This window comes from Labrus bergylta, chromosome 20 (assembly GCF_963930695.1).
Source record: "Labrus bergylta chromosome 20, fLabBer1.1, whole genome shotgun sequence".
In the NCBI taxonomy this organism is placed as follows: Eukaryota; Metazoa; Chordata; class Actinopteri; order Labriformes; family Labridae; genus Labrus; species Labrus bergylta.
Window position 1 is genome coordinate 3,846,231 of NC_089214.1, and position 23,374 is coordinate 3,869,604.

Genomic DNA, 23,374 nt, shown 5'->3' on the forward strand with positions numbered 1-23,374 from the left:
TGGTTGATCCGTCCATGACATCAATAAAGCATGTCTAATACAATAACCGATTGTTTGACGCAACAATAGTGCAATCACTGAGACGGGGACCCTAGCACTCAGGTACCTATCAGCAATCAATCGACCCTGAACTTGAGTGTTCATGCAATTATTTAATAAAAGGAATCATACTTAGAGATATTAGGTTTTTTAACACAGCGCTCAAAATCCACACTTCAAATCAATTCCTCATTTAAACATTAAGGACTGATTATTAGACTTACATGTGCATCAGATTTGCAATACGGATGTGATAGCATATAGCTTTGATCCTGTTAAACCTTTCCCGGGATTGATTTGGTAGCTCAATGTTAATGTCTGTTACAGCAAGTAAAACAATATTTGGGAAGCCACAAAGTGTAACAGCCCCAGTAAGGTTGTATAAAATTGATCGTTTTTCAATTTAGACACTAGAGGTATGGATACCTTTCAGGTTTTATGTGCACTCCAAATAGGGTTTAGAGCAAAATCAAAGTATTTGAAACACAGCAGTTTCTGAAAACACATGGTAACTTGCCAATTCATGGTGAGTTTTATGTGTTTTAAACAAACCAACAAGTCAACAGTGTGTTCCCTTGATGTAAAATGCAGTATGTGCATGCATAGACTCTTGTGTCTCTAGGAGCGTCAGGGGAGCAGGAATACATTTTTTTTAACTGGTTTCTAATGTTTCTTTTTCTAATATGACCATGGTTTTCCAAAATGGAAGCAGAAGGCTTCCTGTAAGGTATGCTGGGTTGTCTTTGAAGGGGTTTTTCCACCTTTGGATGTGCACAAAACTGTGTAATTGGAGACAAAGAGTTCACAGATGTTAAGCTGCACCTTGATAAACTGTCCTAAATGTATCTTCTTCTCTGGGGCGGTAGTCAGAAACGAACTATAGGTGCAGCTGGGAAAGGACTGGATCACAGAGAACAATACAAGTGACAGGAAGCATGTTTAGGTTGTTCTTGTTAGAGTACAGTTGGGTGAACAGACAAAGGGAATCGTTGCAGATGTTTCAGTCCATCTTGGACTTGCTGTCTGTACTTTTGTGTTCTCTGTGTGCAATTTGGAGAAAATCAGATCTTTCATGATGATGAAAATTTTAATTTAATCTATTTTGATTTATACATGAAGTACCAACGTCATGACACGCATAACAAAATTGGTATTTAGGTTTGAATTTTTTAAGGAAATGTTTAAAAATGATTCTTGTTCCTAGATGGCCCTATCCCTAAGTTCATTTGGAAAAGTGTTGCCGACGTAATTCACTGTCAAATGTCAAATTGGAAATGATTGCCCTCTTGGAGGTAATGCATGAGGGCTGCTGGTGATTCAGCTGCTCGTTAGAACATATTAAGAGGTTGAGGGCATTTACAATTGTAATGTATGTTGATGATGAATGTTGCGACAAATCCTGAAGAGGAACAGCTGAAATAAAATGCTAATGATGCCATTCATCTGTCCTGCCGAAGTAATATGTTTCATATATTTTGTCATCATGGGTAATGGACTTTTCTCCTCGATTGCATGGATCATATTTCCAAACGGTGTGCTAATGTCCCAATCTTTATCACTTATGACCGTGGTCAACATTTTTCATTTGCTCCTTGACATTGATGGCCAATACTGCTGCGGTTTCTGGGGAGAAAATTGCAATCTGTATGTTGTATCAATATCAATATATTGTTTAATCAAGTGTGATATGAGAAAAGGGAATCAAGCCTTAACCCCAGGCTCTAAGATCAATAACAATCATGTACATTAATGTGATATGTCAAAAATCATTCTTACAGCATGTTAAATCATATGCAAAAAGAAAACCACACGTGAACACAAAGCAGATATATTTTTAGTGGTGTGTGAAGAAGCAGCAGCTCTCTGAATACGCTTACTTTCCCATATTGTTCACGTCGGTTAAATTAAATCAACCGCGGTTACAAACTTGATTCATCTATAAAGAGTTAATGCGGCAGTCTATTTTCAGATAAATGCCTGTTTACAGCTGAAGGTGAGATGTAAGAGGTACTGAATAGTGCCAATACAGTTTCAGAGGTGAATACAACTCAACGGCGTCTGTCTGTTGTCACACACCCAAGGCTATATCTGTCAATCTATCCCATTTTGCTATCCCCGCCTTCTCTCTCTCTCTCTCTCTCTCCCTCTCACACATATCCCTACACATTTCCTGTTGTTGCATATCTTCCAGTATATAGTCTCCTGTGTATATGTGTGCATTTTTTTCCCTCCGTCCCTATTGCCTGACTGAGGCATGACACAACCCCAGATAGCGAGCTCTGGGCTGTCAGCAGCAAAGAAATGGTTCGCAAGCCAATATCGATCAGCTATAATAAGCTTGCAGCGTTTGACACAGTGTTTTTTTTTTTGTTTTTTTCCCTTCAGCAACTCACCAGCATGACTACCTGCAAACCCACTAGCAAAGCAGGAGCAGTAGATATGGTGCATGGCACTGGCCTGACAATGCAAAGCCTTTGAGCCACCTACAACACAACAACATGCTGTGATATGTTGCCATCATAACGCTGCTGGGTTTCATGGGAGAGCATGGTTGTTGGATTGAAGGGTAGATGCAGGTATGAAAAAATGAGCAGCAGCATAGAAATAAAGTCAAGACGGCTCTACGTTGTGGATGCATACAAAGCACCAGTCTACAAAGAATTATTGGCACTAATTATCAGCATGTAGAATGGATCCATATGGGAGATGTGTTCCCTGGCCTTGCATAAAACATTACCCGCTGTGTTATATGGATCACAATCCATTTCTTCTTATAGAATAATAACTCTACAATAAATGGTCTCAAGGCACCAGTAAAGGGACATGAATATAATGCAAATTGGAAACATTGTTCTATTAACAAGCTATGGTTCAAGAAAAGATGTGAGATGTGTGTTCATGTTTGTAGGCTAGATAAGAAGGAGACTTTAGATCAGTGATTCCCAAAGGGGGGTGCGTGTGACCCACAGGGGGTAACTTAAGTTTTGACGGGGGATGGGGGGGTTAAAGGAACAAGAGTGTGTTTATTGTATGAGCCGAAGAATGTAGAAGCTAATTAAAGATGTGGTTGATCTTTTTTGAATAACTGCAGCACCGAGCTGCTTTAATGAACGCTGTGATGGAGGCTAATGTTGAACCCAGAGTTACACTAAATCCTTAGCATAGGCAGATGGCATATCAATACTCGGCTGATTCATTAAAGAAAACACTATTGAAAGAAGAGCATTCTACCTTTTTTGTTTCAGTGATTTCTGAATCGAGAACACAGGCCAGATGATTTACAGAGCAATGTGGCTCTCAGTAAGTGAACATTTCCACAAATGAAACTGATAGTTGACCCTTTACAAGGAAAGAGACTTTTTGACTGACAATGTCTGTAGAGCCCTTACTGTGACCTCAAACACTAGATTCTTCGACCTCTTGTTTGCTAACAGCCTCTTCACATGGCTCCGAGTCAACTTTACTTCCTCTACCTCCTGCTACCCTGTGCTCTTACATATCTCAATGGACAACACATTCACAAGAAGTCAGTGGAAGCTTTAAATAGTGTAGCAACAAAAGGAGGAATTTGTGTTTTCTTCACCACGATGTTACAGCAATAGCATAGACTACTGCAGCAAGCCTATGGTGGAGATGTTAATTTTCAACCAGACCTTGAATCATATTATCCAGTGATTCACTTAATTGTATTTAAACACGAGACGAACAAGTTTCCCCTTTTCAGAATGTTTACTGACTTGTAAAATGTACGTGCTCGTGGTTTGTTGCCGGGCCAAACAAGGAACAATGTTGGCTCACTATCAGCTAAGAGTTGCTCCTTCCATATGCATCCCTGAGAGGAGCGCCACATAATCCTGGTCGCAGAAATCCAATTACAGCATTTTCTACAGAGGTTGGTTACAGTCTCCTCTGAAATCACTCAAATTAATCAATATGCGGGTTTACTGCATGGCCAATGAGGAACCATGTGCTCTGTATCCCAACAGTAACAGGAGACGCACATCCTCCCTCAGAGCCAAGAATTTCCCTGTGAAGCTCAATTCATATCCTCTGTATGTGACCAGTCAACATACAGGACAGATTTTCCACATTTTGCCCCAGTAGTTGAGCAGCATTTTTTGCACTGATAGGCGATGAGTAATGGGCTTGCAGATATTTGTTTTGACAGCACTGCTGATGCACTTGCTAGCCATCTGCATCGCCTGAATTGTTCCAGACAAGGGAAAGATGGCGTTAGAGGGACAAGTGTGGAAATTCAAAGTCAACAGCTTCAGAGTTTCTTTTTTTTTCACATGCCTAAAAAGCCATCAACATTGAAAACATTCGACAAAGACTGAAGTGTTTCATGATTACTGCAACATAAGCATTCTACCTGTCTGAAAATGTTAATGTGGAAATGTTCAACAGTCATTTCTGGCGCCTTGAGAAGTTGTGAACATACAGCAATCATTTGGGAGAGCGGGAAAAGACTGAATGCAAACATGATTACTCAAACAGATGGTAAGAGCTGGCATTGTAGCAGGGATCTTATATCAGTTCCTCGCACTACCTGGGTCTTTTAGCTGCTACCCCAAGCAGAGCATCTTGCTAATTATGCCTCAATCATGAAAAATGGAGTGTTTAGACATTCTCACTGTAATATGGGCGCATATCGTCATGCTGTCTCCCAGAGCCGACTCCATCTCAGTCAATTGTGCACAATGCATCATGGTAACCAAATGTACGTTTGCTGTGTTTGGCTTTACATAATCAGATACATCTTCATTTGAATTCTGCATGCATACAATCCGGTGTTTTGGTTTGTGTTGTGTAAATTGAAAACAACTCTTACAAGAAAGGAATGGACCATTTTTCATCTCATTAGTAAATGGCTTATTTTCTTTTTGACGCTGTTAAACAGGTTGTACCAAGGATTCTGCCTCTTCTCTATACCGAGCCCTGATGGTTGTTTTGTCGATAAAAGCAAGCCCTTTTTTTTTTCTTCACACAATTGATTATCATTGTTAGAGTAATGGAATTTTTAATTAATTTCAATCCATTTTCACTGATAATTAATGAGGCAACGTTCCTATTCTTTTCATATTTGCATTTCTTTCTCATCTTTAATTGTGCAGTTGTGAATCAATTTTGCAGGTTTGTCTCTTGGGTACCGCTCGTATTGTATGAACTGCAAATGTGAAAAATACGGTCCAAGTTAATTTATTTATTTCTCCTGTCAAAGGATGACCAACTGTAAACACCCTATTAATCACAAATACAAAGTCACAATTTATTCAGTAGGACATAAATGTATGAGTCTGCCCACATTACAGAGAATACTAATTCCCTATTCAGATCCTTTTGACAAAAGAAACCAAGCAGGACTGAACAGGCTGTTCCACTCACCAGCCAGTTCATCAAAATTGTTTCCCTGTAGTACCAAGTGTCACTTTCTCCATTCAAAAGCCTTTTAGGAGTGTATCACACATATAAGGATACAAATGCAGCAATGCTTAACTAATGCATGAATCATAATGATTCAGTGCATGAATGAATGCAGGGAGAATCATGGATTTCTGTTGCTCAACAACGAACAAAAGATCAAGCCATGATGATCTATTTTATGATTAGTTCAAGTAAATTAGATCATCTTTCAGGAAATGCTTGTAAAACAGTCACTTCTTATGAATATGCAATAAACTATGCTGAAATTGGCTTATCGAGTAAGAAAGAAAATAGCGTAAATTAGTAAATAAAGTCAGTAGGGCATGACTCGTTGAAATAAGTGTATTGCTGCAGAGGAAGCTTGTGCATGCACTGAAAACTATTTTATGATTAGACCTCTACTTTAGCCTGCAGCTACATCCATTCAAAAATGCTACATTTCAGCAGCTAGCGCATCATGCAAGTCACCATGACTACAGCGCATACAATCAAGTCGCACATGAGAATAATAAGAAAAAGCAGTAGTGAATGTGGACTCATACCCTCAAAATACTGCCCTTATTAGAAAATGGCATGGTAGGAATCTTGTAAGGAGCTAGCAGACAGACTGACAATGTGTGACTGAATGCGATGTGCACATGAAGTACTGGAGCCGACAAAGAGTTGACAAAAAGTAACTTCCTTAATGGTTTCACTGTGTCCTTTCTGATACCAGTGTGTTAGTGAGACAGGACCCATTCACAGCAATAGCATGACAAATGGTGGAAACTATCATCAGCTTTTATAACTAACTGAACAACATTACGCAATCCTAAACAGATGCCCTGCAACTGAAACAGCACAGCAGCTGACAATGCTTAATTTTTCAGAGTGTCACAAATATGTTGATTCAGCTCTACCAGGTATAGACTTCACAGTCAGGTGGTTGTTATGTTATCGCTGTGTGCATCACTGAAGCAGTGTGTGTGTGTGTTAGTGTGGGTTCTAGTAATAGATTGTGTAGCCTGTTATGATGCCAGCGTTATAACAGTCACTCTGATGTGCCACAACAAAGAGACGAACAACCTTCATCATGCCTTTAAACGGTTTGAATCCGACTGATACACTTTACACTCTTGAGAAAAATCTGTTACAAAGTGATGCTGCAGACTTTTAGAATGGATTGCGAAAGATTACAGGATTTAGAGACAACAGCAAACAAGATGGATTATAAATGAACACTCAAACAAAACAAATAAAAAAAAAGCTCCTCTTGTTGCAGAATCCCTCTTTTCACTATCTGTCTAAAACATGGGGTGCTGCAATGCACAGTGTTTTATTAAAAGACTGGCAAACCTGGAAGCACAAGTTGCTGGGGAGCACCTGAGGGCAACAACACTCAAAACACAAACCACACTGCTGACAGCCAAAAGGCCCGCAAGAAATACATTTGGCTTAACTGATAGTGCAGTACTGGTTTGTTTGTTTCATCCATGGCTACAAAAAACAATAATTACCGCTGTATATCTACGTTTTACAAGTTAAAGTATATAAATATAAAACTAATTTGTTGTTAGGAGCTTAAATAAATTAAACAAGTGAAAATCTGGTTGGTCTGTTCAGCAGTTGCTGCAGCTTCACCTGAAGACACGCCTACATTAAGATGTTATTTCACACAATCACAAAATGATTGATAGCCACAATGATTACGGCTCAAATAAGTACTTCACAGTTTTCTGATGGGGGTACTTTAATTAAAAGGGCCCAGTTTATATTACCGGAGACTGTGTAATCAATAACCATTTTCCAGCAAAACCAGATAACTAAACACACACAAGGAAAGCTCACAATGCCAACAACACTGCTGCAGTTCCCCAAAAGAATGACTCACATCCACACGGGGAAGAAGCTGCTGGTACAACTTGGCACAGCAGCCCAAACCAGAGCAGCACTAAAAAAGAACAAAACCAAACCAGCCCCTGGCTTTGTGAGAATTAATAATGGTGTAAAATGCATGCCATGACTCACTTTGATATATTACAACCAAAAGAAATTCCCCAATTTGTTACAAATAAATGCCGATAGCAAGAGACAAATGATACACAAAAAGCAACCTTCACCAACAGCCCTACAGCAGAAAGGGAAATAACATGAGACACATGCATGCTTGCTTGCTTGCACACATGCATAAAGGCAACTCATGGGTACAGTGACCTGACCAGCACAAACATAATGGCACAGCGACCATGCAGCACAGGACAAGAAAAAGATTGAATAACATCCTACCTTTTGAAGTCAGGCCTCTCAGAAGTGTGTCAAATCCGCCATCCAGTCCATGATGCCATCCGGGTGCGTCAAAATACATTTTCAAATATACACAGTGTCATACATACCAAATGAATGTGTTTGCAAAACATGATCCCTTCAACAGTCACATCATGCTTCAACAGCTGTTTTGTTCAGTATAAAAAAAAGGAGTCATATCACGCAATCATACATTCTGAAATGAGAAGTGAGACAAGCAAACAGACAGAAGATTTCAAGGAGAACAGAGTAGCACAGCAGCCACAGCATCTGGTTAATTCAGCGGGCAGCAAGCGAGGAGCACAACAAAGAAAACAGAATAGAACAGAATAGAAATGTAGGTAAAAGAAAGTCAAGAATTAGACGAAGCGAGCGGGCTACATTCACCTAAAGCACACTACTATTATAGCAGCCAACATCAGACTCATGCATGGCACAGTCTTTTCACCCAGCAGCACTGAGTAAAAACAATGCAACGTAAGGTTGCCTTCAAGCAAACCAAAGGAGAACAAAATAAAGGTGTTCCCACCTTGAGAAGTTTGGCATCTCACAGATGCTTCAAATCGGTATAAAAGTATACAGTTTCAGACATATACCAAGTGTTTGTGTTTGCAAAACATGATCTCTTCAAGGGATCACAGCATGCTACAACAGATGTTTTGTGTTGTGAAAAAAATATATATATATCTTAGCATACCCTCATACATTTTGATACAAGATTTGAGCCCAGCAAACACACAAAAGCGCATGGATTCAGACGAGTAGCAGAACAGCAAACAAAACCAGAATGACTCTGCAGCCAGCAACCGAACGCACAACCACAACAGGAAAAGAAAATGTAAGAGAACTTACATTGAAAGTCAAAGTATGGTCAAGAATTAGACTAAACCCAAACTTATCTTTACTTCCAAACAGACAACAACTTAAGAGCCGACAGCAGAACCACGAATGGCACGGTTTTCACCAAGCAGCACAAAATAAAAAACGGGAAAGGCGAGGCTGCCTTCAAGCAAACCTGAAATAGAATAACACCGAGGTGTATCCTGCAATTTGAAGTTTGGCATCTCAGATGTGTGTCAAACCTTCCATCCACCTCATAACGCCATCCGTGTGCATCACAATATTTGCTGCTTTATGTATAAAGTTTTATACAATCCGAATATTTCTGTTTACAAAACATTATCCCAAAACATAACATCACATTTTTGTGTTACACACCAAAAAAAGTTTCAACTGACACACAAAAGCTCCACAGAGTCACAGCACAGCATCCGTCACACCGGAAACAAAGAGCATCCAGCAACCTCTAAGCACAACAAGGATGATAGAATAGAATAGAACTCAAAGTGAAAAAGAAATACTCAAGAATCAGACTATAAAAGCCAGCTACATTCACTTAAAAACACACTATAGCTGCCAACATCAGACTCATGAATGGCACAGTCTTTTCACCCAGCAGCACTGAGTAAAAACAGCACAAGGCAAGGCTGCCTTCAAGCAAACCAAAACAGCAGAAAATAGAGTTGTATCCTACCTTTTGAAGTCTTGGCCTCTGCAGAAGTGTGTCAAATCTGCCACCCAGTCCGAAATGACATCTGTGTGCATCAAAATACTTTTTTCAGATATAAAGTTTCAGACATACAGAGTGTCTGTGCTTTCACAACACGATCCCTTCGATGCTCACAGCATGATACACAAAATATTATTTCCAAAGAAATCACATCTGAGAGAATATTTGGAACCGTTGCCAGATAGCCAACATTTATGAAACGCGCCACATGTAAGGAGGCTATATAGTCCTCATCACAGCAGCCGTGGGTTTGAATCTGACCTCTGACCTTTGCTGCATGTCATACCCCACCAGTATGTCCTATCCATATTGCCTCTCTCTCTTCAGCTATCCTGTCCAATAACAGCAAAAAAAAAAGGGACCCCTTCACAAACTTATTCAAACTTTTTTTTTTCCAGGCACACATATGCGACCCACTGAAAACAACACTGCAACCCACTTTTGGGTCCCTACCCACCAGTTGAGAACCAGGAATACAAAGTTACCAATTTGTTTTTAACCCAAATAGCTTTTATGCCAAGTAAAAACTCCAATACCCCATAAATACATTTTCTGTAAGAACTGAAATTATGATATGATGATTTGGTAAAATATAACTCTATGTGGACCATATAATATACAAAAAATAATACTCTGCAACAATATAGTCTGCACTCCTGTCCTGCCCTTAATGCACCAATGAACACCAAAATTATACATCATAAGGCATAGCCTACTTATAAAATGTGACTTTTTTTTCGAGATTTATTTCCACAGCACAAAATAAAAAACAGGACAAGCTAAGGCTGTCTCCAAGCAACACAAAACCAAACTAAACAGAGCCATACCCTACCTTTTGAAGTCACCCCTCAGGTAAGAAAGCCATGGCTAGCTCCATCTCTGTCCCTAATCCTCATGATTTCATTTTTCCAGGTTGACTTCAGACACACCTGCAGATGTCAGCTTTAGTCCTTTAAAAGGAACAAGGCTTTTGTTCCTTGTATCTTGGTTGTAGCAACACCACAGGTAAGGTTATTCATCCCAAATTAGTCTGACCTGTCCCTGTGGGCAGCTTGACATTGTAACCTTAAGCTACCTGCGTATCCAAGGCGACTGAAGCTCCAACTGCGTCATCTCCTTTCTTTTTTTTTTTTGTTGTTGTTCAGAAAACTCTTCTCGAAGAATGGCCTTGACTTCACAGTAAGCTAGTATATCGGCAACATTACTTACAGGTACTTCCAACGTCGTCCAAGGCTCTTTATTTGTATCCAGGCTTTGTTATTAACTTTTTGTATCCACCTGTTCTCATGTTTACATCTGGCAACGTGTGTGGGTGGAGACCGCGCTTTCTCCTTCCTCTCCTACGCAAGTAAAAACTCAATTAGCTTTTCTAATTTCTTCCACGTTAAAGTGCCGACTGAGATGACTCAAAACGTTGCTTTGTAACCGTGTATTTTGTCTTCGTAATAGTCAAGCTGAGTATCTGTGTCTCATATCAAGGCTTCCTCTCAGACTCAGGAAGTGATAAGGACCTTTCAAATTGTCCGACTCAAATTGTCCGACACAACATGAGTATTATATCATAAAGTTTGGCGTGTTTATGCGGAAGAAGGACATTTAATTGTTGTGTAATCTTTTTTTTTACGTAAAGGTAAATTCGTTATTCGCAAATGTCAATTTGTGTTTATTTTTTAGCATTTAAAAATGATTTGAAAACGATTTCAGTCTTTAAAACAGTTGGAAAAAATAAGTCATAAGGCAAGAATGACTGTCTGAATAACTTGGGATTTACATTTATTAAACCCACAAATTATATTATTTTCATTTAAAAGTGTATGTTTTTTATGTCTTTTTAAAAATAGATTTATTTAAGTTGCTATAAATAACTGTAAGCTACTGTTTTTTTTTGGTTGTATTTTATTTTGTTATATAGGCTAAATATTCTTCTTTTAGCAATTTGTGTAACCTCCAACGGTTTGTCAGCTGGAAATGCTTAGTAAAGGTTAAAAAAAAAAAGAAGTTGTCCGACACAACTTGGTTGCAATTTCACGTTTCAGTTTTAAAAGAAGGAAGGTAATATCCTCTCTCAATACCTCGTTTTGTCCTCAAGCAGCATGGTTGTTCTGTTTGGCAAGAGACTTGAAAATGAGGTTAAAAGCCTGTGGACATAATACAAGACTGAGCATTTTAACCTTACAGTACTGTAAAACATTATTATGAAGATAACATTCAGGTGTTATAGTTGGCACATTAGGCTACTAACAGTGGGCATTTAATTGTGTACTTCCTAAAACTGGTTCTTGTGAATATGGAAACGTGTATCTCTAAGATTAAACCTACTAAAAAGGTCAATTGTAGAGGGATAAAGAGGCAAATTATAAATATCTCATCACCAAATGTGATTATTTCCCCCAAAGTAAGCTTTATGTATACCTCCACTTCAACCTTATCTTGTGCAGGTTTAAAAAATGATAGTAATGTATTGCTCACACTATTATATGACAACGCTTCCTAATTTGAATTTCACATTTTTTGTTGTTAAAAAAATGCAATGGATCCTTTATGCCACCCAAAAAGTGGGATCCACTAAAAATAATGCTTAATTTGCAATGAATAATGCAGCCCGGGTGAGAACAGTAATTCCATGTGTTGAACGGCTTGTGAGAAACAATTTGCACTGAATCTTTCATAACTCTTTATGTGACCAGCGTCCTTTGTTTGGTGCATGTCTGCCTGATTTGGGTTTCTTGAAGTGTATAGCTGCAGTTCTTATTCCCTCTCCACTGCTGCTGCCACCACCATGTTTGTTCACTGAAAACTATGTAAAAGACACCTTCATATTCACCAATGGTGTTGAAAAAAAACATTGGCTGTGGTTCAATTAATGTGGTTCAGCAATGGAAACATTTCAATATTTATCTGAAATGTCACGGTTAATAAAAATGTAATATAATTTCAGGTGGGTGAGGTTCAATAACAATTTATTGTTAAGTCAATAAACTACTTAATATTGCTATTTTCATTGTAAACATAGAACATGTCAACTTCCACAACAACAAACCCAGTAAGGATTGTGAAAAATGTGTGTGAACTAAGAGCACAAACATGATTAAGATAGGAAAAAGCCTGCGTTCATATAACTGTCAGTATCAGGAAAGACTTAATTTAAAGGGATAAAACTCAATGACCCTCACCACTAGCAATGCTGGGAGAAATCAGCCAATAACCTGTGTTATTTAGTAACAAGGTTGTCGTTAGAGAAAGGCATAGGACTTTAAAATCTTTCAAAAGACTCTTTTATTTTCTGCAAAAGTAAATATTCTGCAGTTCAGGGGTACAGACGGTACATCAACGAAAACAGGTTTTGAACCACTTTCAAAGCACCACATTTTCTGCATTGGCACTGAACGTTGATGTTGGACATCATTTATGAATCTTACGTCACTTACGGCGGAAAAATCTGACAGCGGTTACAGGAAAAGTAATGCTGGCTAGACTTATTTTATAGCCTTATACTATGAGAGTTTAACAGAAAGAGTTCCAGTCCAAAAGAAACCCCAAAAATGTCCATTGTCCATTCTGTTGCAAAAGTAATAGAAAAAGGCCCGAAGCATATCATTAACTGTAGCGTTAGAATTATCTCAGTCCAAGTTATGGGACTTTTCTGTCAGACAAAAATGGATAAACTGTATTTCTCTGCTTCACTGGTTGAGTATCTGTTCTTCCATGTTGGTGGATATTCCATGTCATTGATAAGAAAAGGAAAATCTATATCCTTGCATGGCTACAGCCGTTAAATATTTAAAAGGGTTTGTATTGTATGACTGGTCTCCCAAGGGATGGGAACATAACTATGTCAATAAGCGTTTTGTCACCAGCCCAGAGTGTTTCTTGTACAAAGAGACCGGCTGCAGAAGTGGATCTTTATTAGAACAGATGTATCTTCTCCTGGATGGAGTAGCGATGTTTTGCAAATGTGCACTTTGTCATCTGGTCACAGACTTTCACTATCTGAGCGAAAGCATTCAAAACTGCTCTTGTGGAAAACAAATATTCACCTCCAGTTTGCACAGTCTCATCTAACTCACATAAGAGAAGATTTTGTTTGAGTCATTCTTGAATAGAAATAAGTCTGTGATGTTGAAGAGTTTTCCCCTGCAATGTAATTGCACAGAGAGAATCCATTATTTATGAGAGATTTAGCCTCATTAATCTGTGAAACGCTCCGAAAGTACTATCATTTTATATTTTCTCATGACTTAGTGTTTTGCAGATCTCTGCGAAGACATGAATCTGCTCTTTGATGCGCCGTCAGTTTCCTTGACTGTCTTTGTGAAATGGTGCTCTTTGACAGCTCTTCCCCAGTGCTTCCAATGAATCATTATCTGTGCCAATGTTTGCACTCAACCTGTCTTTTCCCCCTCTTTTGTCTTTCAGCTGCACACTGACCTCGATAAAGGGGACAGTGTGGTGAAGTACACTCTCTCGGGGGACGGGGCCGGCTCCATTTTCACAATTGACCAAACAACGGGGGACATCCATGCCTTAAGGAGTCTTGACAGGGAGGAGAAGCCTTACTACACCCTGCGCGCCCAGGCTGTGGACCTTAACAGCAACAGGCCCCTAGAACCAGAATCAGAATTCGTAATCAAGGTTCAAGACATCAACGACAATGAGCCAAAGTTCCTGGAGGGACCATACACAGCCAGTGTCCCTGAGATGTCCCCAGTGGGTAAGTGTCAATCTAAAGAGACTTTCCTCTAAAAGATAGAAAAGTTACCCCTTCCCTTAATTGACAGTAAGTCTTTGCACTGAAAGCTATGTTTACCTGGCATGAACTACAGAAAACAAAAGTGAAGTTTCAGGAGCATCACAGGTACACCCAGAGGGACTTAGCTGTTCCCCCAAAAGAGAGTTTGACATTTTAGAAAACCAGCTATTCTTGGTGTGCCCTGAGTACACTTCACAGCTTTGTAACTCCTTGGAAGTGTGGTTCTTCTTGATCTGAATGGCAATGAAGCCCTGGAAAGTCCAGAATCAGCACTCACTGGAGTGTAGGTAGAATGTAGGGACAACACAGCCCAACTCCAGTGGACACTCTAAGTCATAATCTTCTCTGTTAACCGACTGATGTAGAGTCATAGGAACTTTGAAGTTTACCTAAAGCCCAATTAATGTGACAACAAAAGCAGAGCACAGAGGTTTAGTTAAACAACACACACACACACACACACACACACACACACACACACACACACACACACACACAGGATGAATAAAGTAGTTCAAAGATGATCTATCTGACTCTGAGGATCAATGCAACGTCATTATTTTAATGTTCAACAAATTTAACATTAATTCTCAAGAGACAACCTCCGGACAAAAATACTATCCTACTATTGTTATTGTACTTTATGCTAAACATCCCAAAAAGTTATTTTTGAATACAAATTTGAAGTTTAGAAGTTTACCTGCCATAATTATTAACCCCTTCAAAGCCACACTTCACCAAATAGCAAATAGCGAGTTGTTAAAAAACTGATTCAAAAAGGATGCCCCCTCTTGTATCATTCATACTCTCAAAACTCCTCCTACACTTCCCATTAACCTGCAGTACCTATCAAACATCCACATCTTAAAAACTCCATAATTCAAGTTGGTCATACAGATACAATGGAGGAAACACAGCTGAGTCTGTGGACTGTGCCAAACAGAATTGCAAAGTGGTTTGGTGTAAATTCATCGGATATCGCCACCAGCCCGACTTTCGACTGCAAACATCTTTCATCGCTTTAGTGTGATGGAAAAGGAAATGCCATAGTACTGAAAATCAAGTAAACCCCGAACATGTGCACTTGCAATAGACCAATTGAAGATTCCAAGTTACGATAAAGAATGGACTTCTGTTTGTTTAGAAATAATCATCACTTTATGTAAATTCAGGTCAAACCATAGAAACATTTATTCATTAACCTTGTGTATCCAAAGGATGTTTATGCTGCTGCAACCGTTGTCTTAACATCAAACACACTAACGTTTTTATCAATATTTATAGCAGCAGGCTGGTGTGATCAATGGGTTCATTAAATGTTACATCCCTCTTGTCTTTGGTTAGAATCCCCCTGTGGGTGTTTTTTTCCTGTTAGCAAGGCAAAACACAAAATGAAAGGAAGAAGTGCTGTACATAAATATGCAATGATGGTTGGTAATGAAGACTAATCTTAGGCTAAACATTATAAAATCACTCATGGCAATGATATGGAGACTATCTTGGAGTTGTTAGCAATTAGCTTATCCCTAGAGATATCATTTAGAGACAAGTGTAAATCTTTAACATGTAAATCCACAGAAGTGTTTTTCCAATTGGACTATTCTTCAGATTGCACTGATTCTGTTGTCTTGTCCTTTATATCTGACTACATATATCTCTGTTAATTGGTTTTCTAACATTCTGTTGCCTTACACCAGTAGGTTGAATATTGTATGAAAGAATATGTTGTGACGTTGAGAAATGATCCACATTTTGCAGAAAACCGTTTGCATGCTTCTCACGTGTTTACCAGCAATGACCTTTGAAGACATTCCTTCCACCCAGGTCTTAATCACACACCTGCATTTCCATAATTGCATGAACAGAATTTATTCCTGGTGTGTATTGTCTCACACCTGGAGTGAGGGCTGCTTCCTCTGTCGCCTGGAAACACGTAGGTGTCAGCCATGCTTAAGGGCTTTTAAACTTTCACTGCCTCTGAGCTGGCGGAGCTGCGGCCCTCCTCTCCTTAGCTGAACTGCAAAGGCTGTTAACGTTTTATCTCATCTGCGGTATATTTGTGTCAGACACGATGCTGTCCTTCTCTGGCACCTCTAATCAGCCATGTGTGGCTTTGTTACGGAGGATTGAGACACTAATCTGTCTCACCTAATGTTTTAATGCCATTGTTGCCATCTGCTTTGACTGCAAAGCCTGTTTAATATACAGCGAGTTCTTTACCAGGAGCTTAGCAGAATTTGAAATGACCATGGAATTGTTGTCCCTGTCTGGTCAGTGTCTGTTCAAAGTAAATCTTGCTGCTGTTTTTTAGACCGTTTTTTAAGCTAGGTAGGCAGGATGTCATATGTACTTCCATTTGTTTACTCAATAAGAAGAACAGATCATTGTGTAAAAGAGAGTCATATAAAATGGCAGTACTTTTCAACTTCTTTTCTGAAGTAGAGAAGTGAAAGTAAAGGCTTTGAGATGCACTAACAAAATAAAGTAGATAGTAAGTATCTGAAGGACATTTCTTCTGGGTGTTTCTGAGCAAAGCTGACTTAACCTCGTGTCACATTTGGAAATAAATGCCCGAAAATGAAGGACCTGAAAGTAAAGATATGTAGTCTTAACATTTAGGGGAGGAAGTGAAATGTGAGAAAAAGAAATACTTGAATGTGCGACTTTGTGATCCAGTAGATGTTGCCGTTGAGCAGCGGCATGAACCCAAAACAAACTGCTGTTTGACGATACCTCTGCCATACTGAAGCCTCTGCTCTCCTACAGTGACACACCTCCAACCCACTTACCCTCGCGTTTTCAGGAGTTAGCAAATGGAACTTAAATCATTATTAAACACCAATAAGTGCAAGCAGCATAAGGAAAATGTCCTTGGATCAAGCTGCAATTTCCTGTGGCCTATACGTTGTTTTGTTAGCAGGCTAATGTTAGCACACTTTAGTTAGCTCTTGTTTCACATTGCATGTAAATTGACACAGAATGATAATGACCTAAAAATGCTTAACATTAAATATAAATAAGCAGTGAGTAGGCCTAGGCTATGTTATTCTTCACAGAGAAACATTTACAGAGGATATATTTGATTTCTGCTATATTTATGTGTAAAATGTATCACATTCTTCCTTTTTAAGTTAAGCTACCTAAAAACTCTTCATTAGAAGTCTTATAAAGTATCTGCACTTGGTAGGTTTCCACATCTGTAGCCAGATGTAGGTATGTGATTGATACACGAACTTGCAGCATGTGCACAGAGCTGCCTGTCTGTGAAGGAAGTCACGTCAAACTGTCTGCAAGAAGTCTTTCCCATCTGTTAAGAGGAACGCCATGGCAGGCGTGTCTCTTGGAGTTATGAAGTAGTCAGGCTGATAAGGCGTTTTTTGCTGATAGCTTAAAAACTTTGGATTGAATCTTTTTATTCTAATACATTGCAAATAAGGCCAATGTTAATGAAATGGTGATGTCAATGCCAACTAGTTAAGGAGGATGAGCCAAACAAGTAATTATCCTGTCCCTCTTACTGCAGGAGGTTGGAAGACTGCCATCCTAATTCTGTTCTTGCCACAGCCCCTTTGTTTTTCTTAATGGTGGCATTGTTTAATGAATTGCTGCACAAGAGCTTAAGTTTTTTTTATTTTTTATTTTTAAATAATGGCCACTTCGTAATGCAACAAATGTGCAAATCAAAACACGCAACAGGAAAATTGAACGACATCCATTCTCCTACACACTCCTCCTCACTGCGCTCCATCAGGTGCTCTGACTGGTGGGCATTATCTGCAGCCTTTCTCATTTGTGATTCACCATTCATTAGTGTCAGGTGAGATCTTTCAGTAAACGGATGGACTTCAAAGAGTTTGGATTTCAGTCTCATGTGGAGAGAGATGAAGTCAAAGTCAATAAGTCTTCCCACTCTTTTCCACAGGGACGTACGTGACTCAAGTCACAGCCACAGATGCAGACGACCCCACCTACGGAAACAGTGCTAGAGTGGTGTACAGCATCCTCCATGGCCAGCCATACTTCTCTGTTGACCCCAAAACAGGTAGAGTACTTTGTCTTACAGACTTACTTTACATATTAGTGAATGTAAAGTTCATACACATCTTTACAAAATGTCCAAAAATATGTTTCTGTGTCTTTGATTTACAGAGAGGCAATGACATAAGGTTATCTGATTGTTTAGTCTTACAGATAAGCTTAGCTATTTCCATCCTCTGGTCTTATTTATCCCTGCGTCTGCTGCATTATTATCTCTGGTCGGGGGAAAAATAAATCCTCACTCTGTCAGTGATAATCGCCAAGTCACCAGTATATGCATAAATCACGTGAAAACCTTTTTTCTTTTACATTGGTGAAGCACTACAATATCAGAACAGTCTGAAGTCCAAACTATGATGATGATGATGTGATCGAGTGTCCTCTAGAGTTCAGAGACACTCCGTCATATACTTCATGCACTATTAAGCCTAACAGATTGTGCACAACGTGTACAGTCACTCATGAGAATAAAAGTTGCTTCAGGATTGATCCACGGTTCACTTCACAAATCTTTGGCCCACAAAAAAGACTCATGCTGTCCAAAAAATGATTCATTTGACAGATATGAAATGGTTTATATGTCCTTGACACTGTATTTATGACAAGCAGCTGATTGATTGATTGATTGACGGATTGATTGATTGATCTCTGGAGGGAAGTCAGAATCAGCTTTATTGCTCATGTATGCCCACACACACAAGGACTTTGACTTTGGTGAACTGTGCTCCATATGTAAAAAAAAAGTACAACATTAAATATGAACATTAAATACACAATTTAAGGAAAGACTAATATCTACAAGACTAAAAATTGGTTTGTTGTAGCACCAGTAACATCAAGAGTTGAAAAACAGGACATAAAAATACACAATTAAACTCTGATCAAAGTTACTTTTATTAAAACTGAGGCCAACAAGGAGAAGACAGTAAAGACAATGAAGTGACATGAGACGTTGTGCAAGATTGCAAGGTTTACTTTATAGTGGCAGTTGTAATGCTAGAAGTATGTAGCCATATTATGTATTATGAGGGGGATAGAATAGCTTAAGTTTATACATTGAAAACAGTACATATACATTAATGAACACATATTTTATTTACTCATTTATTGAATTTATTGAATGAGGGCCGCGCAGATTATTCACTATGTCATCAAACTCATCGATGTTATCATGCTGGAATTTGCACAATGGTCCTAATGTGGGTACTAATAGCATAAAAATATTCAAAGATACTTTTTTTTTTTAAGTATAGTGGGTAAAATATGGTAGCTGCCGAGTGGCTGGGGTGAAGGAATGCCTTCACTGTTTGCAACACATCATAATGACAGGTGAACTCACAAACTGACAGCCTCACTATTAGTAAACAAACCAGGATCCTTAATCGTTAGTGCACTGACACTATGTAGTCAGGGTTGTGTGCGTTTAGACAACAAGCCAGGATAATGCACTGCTTAATCTGAAACCACAAAAAAGACAAACAACACATTAGCATTTGATGTTTACAATTCTTATTTCATTTTTTTTTCAGCATTGTTTGCTATTTCTCTGGTGTAGGCGGCTGATGTCAGAGGAGGAAAATGGCAGTAAAAAGGGTTGCAGATTGTCAGCAAGGTAGAGCAAGGCAGACGGCTGCTCTAAATCTGAAACACCTTCATACCACCAGCGCTTGCCGGTAGTGGGCTGCTGTTGGCTCACCATCTGGGACAGTTCAAAGCGTATGAAAATAGGTTCATACATCTCACACAGACAGATACGGCAGAATATGTTGCTGATTATTCCGCTCAACCCAGATCTTTACAGAGTACACACTGTGAGTTTATTTCAAACTGCTTGCTGCTGGTGGGGGGGGGGAATCCAACTGTTGAAGTAAATGTTTGCCCTGCTTGGTGCTGCGTCTATCTCTAAACGCACATTAACAATGGGAACAAACGCTGGGAGGGAAATGTGGGGGGGGGGGGGGGCGACATCAACATAGGCATGCGTGTCACAAAAATTATCCCTCTCAGAGACGGACATCCCTCCTCTGCAAGTTGAGAGGACTTTCAAAAGAAATAGACCCCTGACATGTGTGAATCTGAAATCAAAGATGATGTTTGTGGATCAATCCTCGCACGGCCACCGTAAAAATTGGAATAAGAGGAGTGAGAAAAGTGAAGACCCACCTATGTGCCTCCTGCATCCTTTTAGCCTGCCAACCTCCCACTGACCTAGCTATTAATCTGCAGTACAAACGCTCTCTGATCTCAGGGCCTCTGATCCTCAAGTGAATCATTATATGGCTTCACCCGAGTTCCCTATTGAATGTCAAGTGTCTCCAGTTTGTAAAATGACCTCTATTTCAGCCTCGGTCGGAGCAACACGTGCAGCATCTTGCTCGGGCGGGAGCTCCTTTAGGTGGGAATAAATTGTGCATTTTGGAGTAAATTTTGTATTTGACATGGAAGATATTTCAAGGGATTTGATGTTTACCACTTTTCCCCTGTGTCTTCTTTTATATCTCACAGTCGTTTCTCCTTCCCCCCTCGTTCCTCAACCCTCTTTATCGTCTCTATTTCTCATCAATCTTTCTGCACACCAGGTGTTATAAAGACAGCCTTGCCCAATATGGACAGAGAGGTGAAGGAACAGTACCAGGTACTAATCCAGGCCAAGGACATGGGGGGCCAGCTGGGGGGCCTGGCAGGAACCACCACCATCAACATCACCCTCAGCGACGTCAACGATAATCCACCCAGGTTCTCCAAAAGTAAGTGCCCTTTAAGGATAATAAGTTGGATTTAATGGCTCTTCAACATTGACTGTCATGCCTGTAAAACAATAATAATGCAGGTGAATATACACAGGTTACATATGTGATAATAACAAATCAACCCTGTGGAAATTACAAGAGGGCAGAGGGTATTCATCATGCCTTGCTCTTTGTAATTGCTTTTCCTTATTTGTCATTATGCGCAGTCTTAGCAAAGGCCAGTTTATTTAGCATGATTGCATCTCCAGCTTCTACTCCCAGCAAATAAACCAGGATTGGTGTTATTTCGCTCATGGGGCATCCGTCTATATTTAGATCCTGGTTGAGCATCATTGTGCTGCACGGGGGGATTGAGTCGGTGTATTTACCACTGCATTTCTTATCTGGTATTTCCTATAAGCTGCTAAACCAGATTAATTTGATTGTGCCGTTCAGCAGGTCATGTAAAAAAAGGCCAAGTTGGAAAAAAAAAACAAGCTAATGCTTTAAACACATTGATCTGCGAAAGCTTCTTTTACACTTTATTATTAAACTGAGTGCAGGTTCTATACTGTTCCACCACAGCGAGTGTATGACAGGAAAGCTAAAAAATGATGTCCTGCATTGCCGCAGCCTCTTCAGGTATTTTGCGGCGACACCGAGAGGTCTCCTCTGAATGTAAATACGGGCAGTCATCCGGTCAAGCTCCTTTGGCTGCGAGGAAAAGATGATATTTCCATAATGCTGTCACAGCACACAGGTTTAAACCTAGTATGGCTGCTTCTATGTCCCATCCCAAATCCCTGCCTGTGTATTCCTGTCCTTCTCATGTGTAAAAGGGGTCACAGGTAAAATGGAATAGATGGTTCAGTTACCTATTACATTGCTGCATGGATCAATCACACATCTGTCTTTTCCAGAAATCCCCCCACATCCTTCAGTCATTATGGATTAAGTATTAGTAAACCATAAATCCCTCGAATGAGCCTCTGTGATGGGACCAGATGTGGTTGCAACATGTATCACTAATAGCAGTTCCTATACCTGCACATGGCTTTGTGGGATAATCCTCGAAGCTTGTTAACCCACTGACAGTGCAATATAACAAGCGTTAGTTATCATCTCTTGACCTGCAACTCAGGCAACAGTATTTTCGAACAGAAGAGAAATCTCTGTCCATACAAGACCTGGAAATGCTTATCATACCCTGTGCATTTGCATTCCAATGTACAATTGCACACCTCACTTTCTTGTCTGTAAGAGTAGGGCCCATAAAGCCACTTATATGGAAATATCTTCAACTATAGCTTTCTTATTGCTCACGTAGGAAGTAATGGCATTATAAAATGCATAAATTAACTGCACAGCAGCGTCTAGCATAGACAAAAAGGTCAGCAGGGTTTGTAATTACTTGTTTATTTTAAGTTAACTGTTGCAAGCACTGGCTGGTACAGTATGTATTGTCCCCATCTGGATAAAGGTCACAGAATAGGGACGTAACAAATCATTGAAGTGCATGTTCTGACCAATAAAAACCCCATCAGTAAGTGATCAGGAGTTTACCTCTACGGTAGCTTTCAAAGGTCCTCTTTCTGCTCATACAAAAATTAACACAGGACATTTTAGACTAAAACAGTGTCAGAAGCATCTCCAAAGGACTCTTTGTTATTGGTTGTAAAACATTAGAGTACACCGGACACAAGTCAAATCCTATTTGTGTGGATTTATCCTCTTTCTGTTTCGGAGCTGGAGCCAGTGAGAAAAGTTCTCGTTCTGTCCTTGAAAGGACATGATCAACAAAAAGACTTTAGAGATGAATCTATGCCCTTGCATGTCTTTGATTATTTATTGAAATGAACATCCCCAAATTCATCCATTTCCCTTTTCTCACTCAATCCTCGGATCAACACTGAGGGAAATAGCTAAGATCTACAAAAGAAGTTTGGGAATAACAAAATAGAAGGAGTGCAATGACTTATACATCACAGCAGTAGCAATATCTCAGGGTGTAGCAAGGTGCAGAGCCATGTTTTGATTAAAAAAACAAACAACATTTAATGCAACATATTCCAATAACATAAGTTTTGGTTCAGTTCGTCCATTGATGTCCTCCACCAAGGAAAAAAAGAAATGTACTTCCTTCCATGAAGCATCCTAGGCACCTTTGTAGTTCCAAGAGTCTAGAGTTTTTTCTTTTCTCATCTAGTGGCACTATCCTTTGAAAAACGCTTAAACACATACATTCCGTCCTCTCTGGCACATCATCTCTCTGATGTTTCTGTACTGAAGTTTAAGTTCAAAGACTTTGAGTGTCAAATAGATCACAGCAATCGAATGTACATACAAAGAAGTATGTAAAGTAAGTATTTAAGCAAATAAAGGGATTTCATAGGAAGCTGTTTGAATTAAAATCGACGTAAGGATGTAAAACACTAACCTTTGATTCTAAAAGTGTGTTGAATTCACTCATCAGTCATTGAACAGACATATATAAAAGACGTGTAACTTTGGGGGAAAGCAACATTAGAAATCTTTTTAAAA

General features: G+C 39.4%; 1 protein-coding gene across 1 annotated transcript in view; it reads left to right on the top strand.

The window, feature by feature from the left end:
* The window catches only part of LOC109992535 (cadherin-12), a 118,531-nt gene that overhangs the window by 55,043 nt on the left and 40,114 nt on the right, over positions 1 to 23,374 (top strand). The window contains exons 3-5 of the mRNA XM_065949041.1: positions 13,733 to 14,027; positions 17,989 to 18,108; positions 20,684 to 20,851. Coding sequence (XP_065805113.1) covers positions 13,733 to 14,027; positions 17,989 to 18,108; positions 20,684 to 20,851 — 583 coding nt within the window. The remainder of the gene's footprint in view (positions 1 to 13,732; positions 14,028 to 17,988; positions 18,109 to 20,683; positions 20,852 to 23,374) is intronic.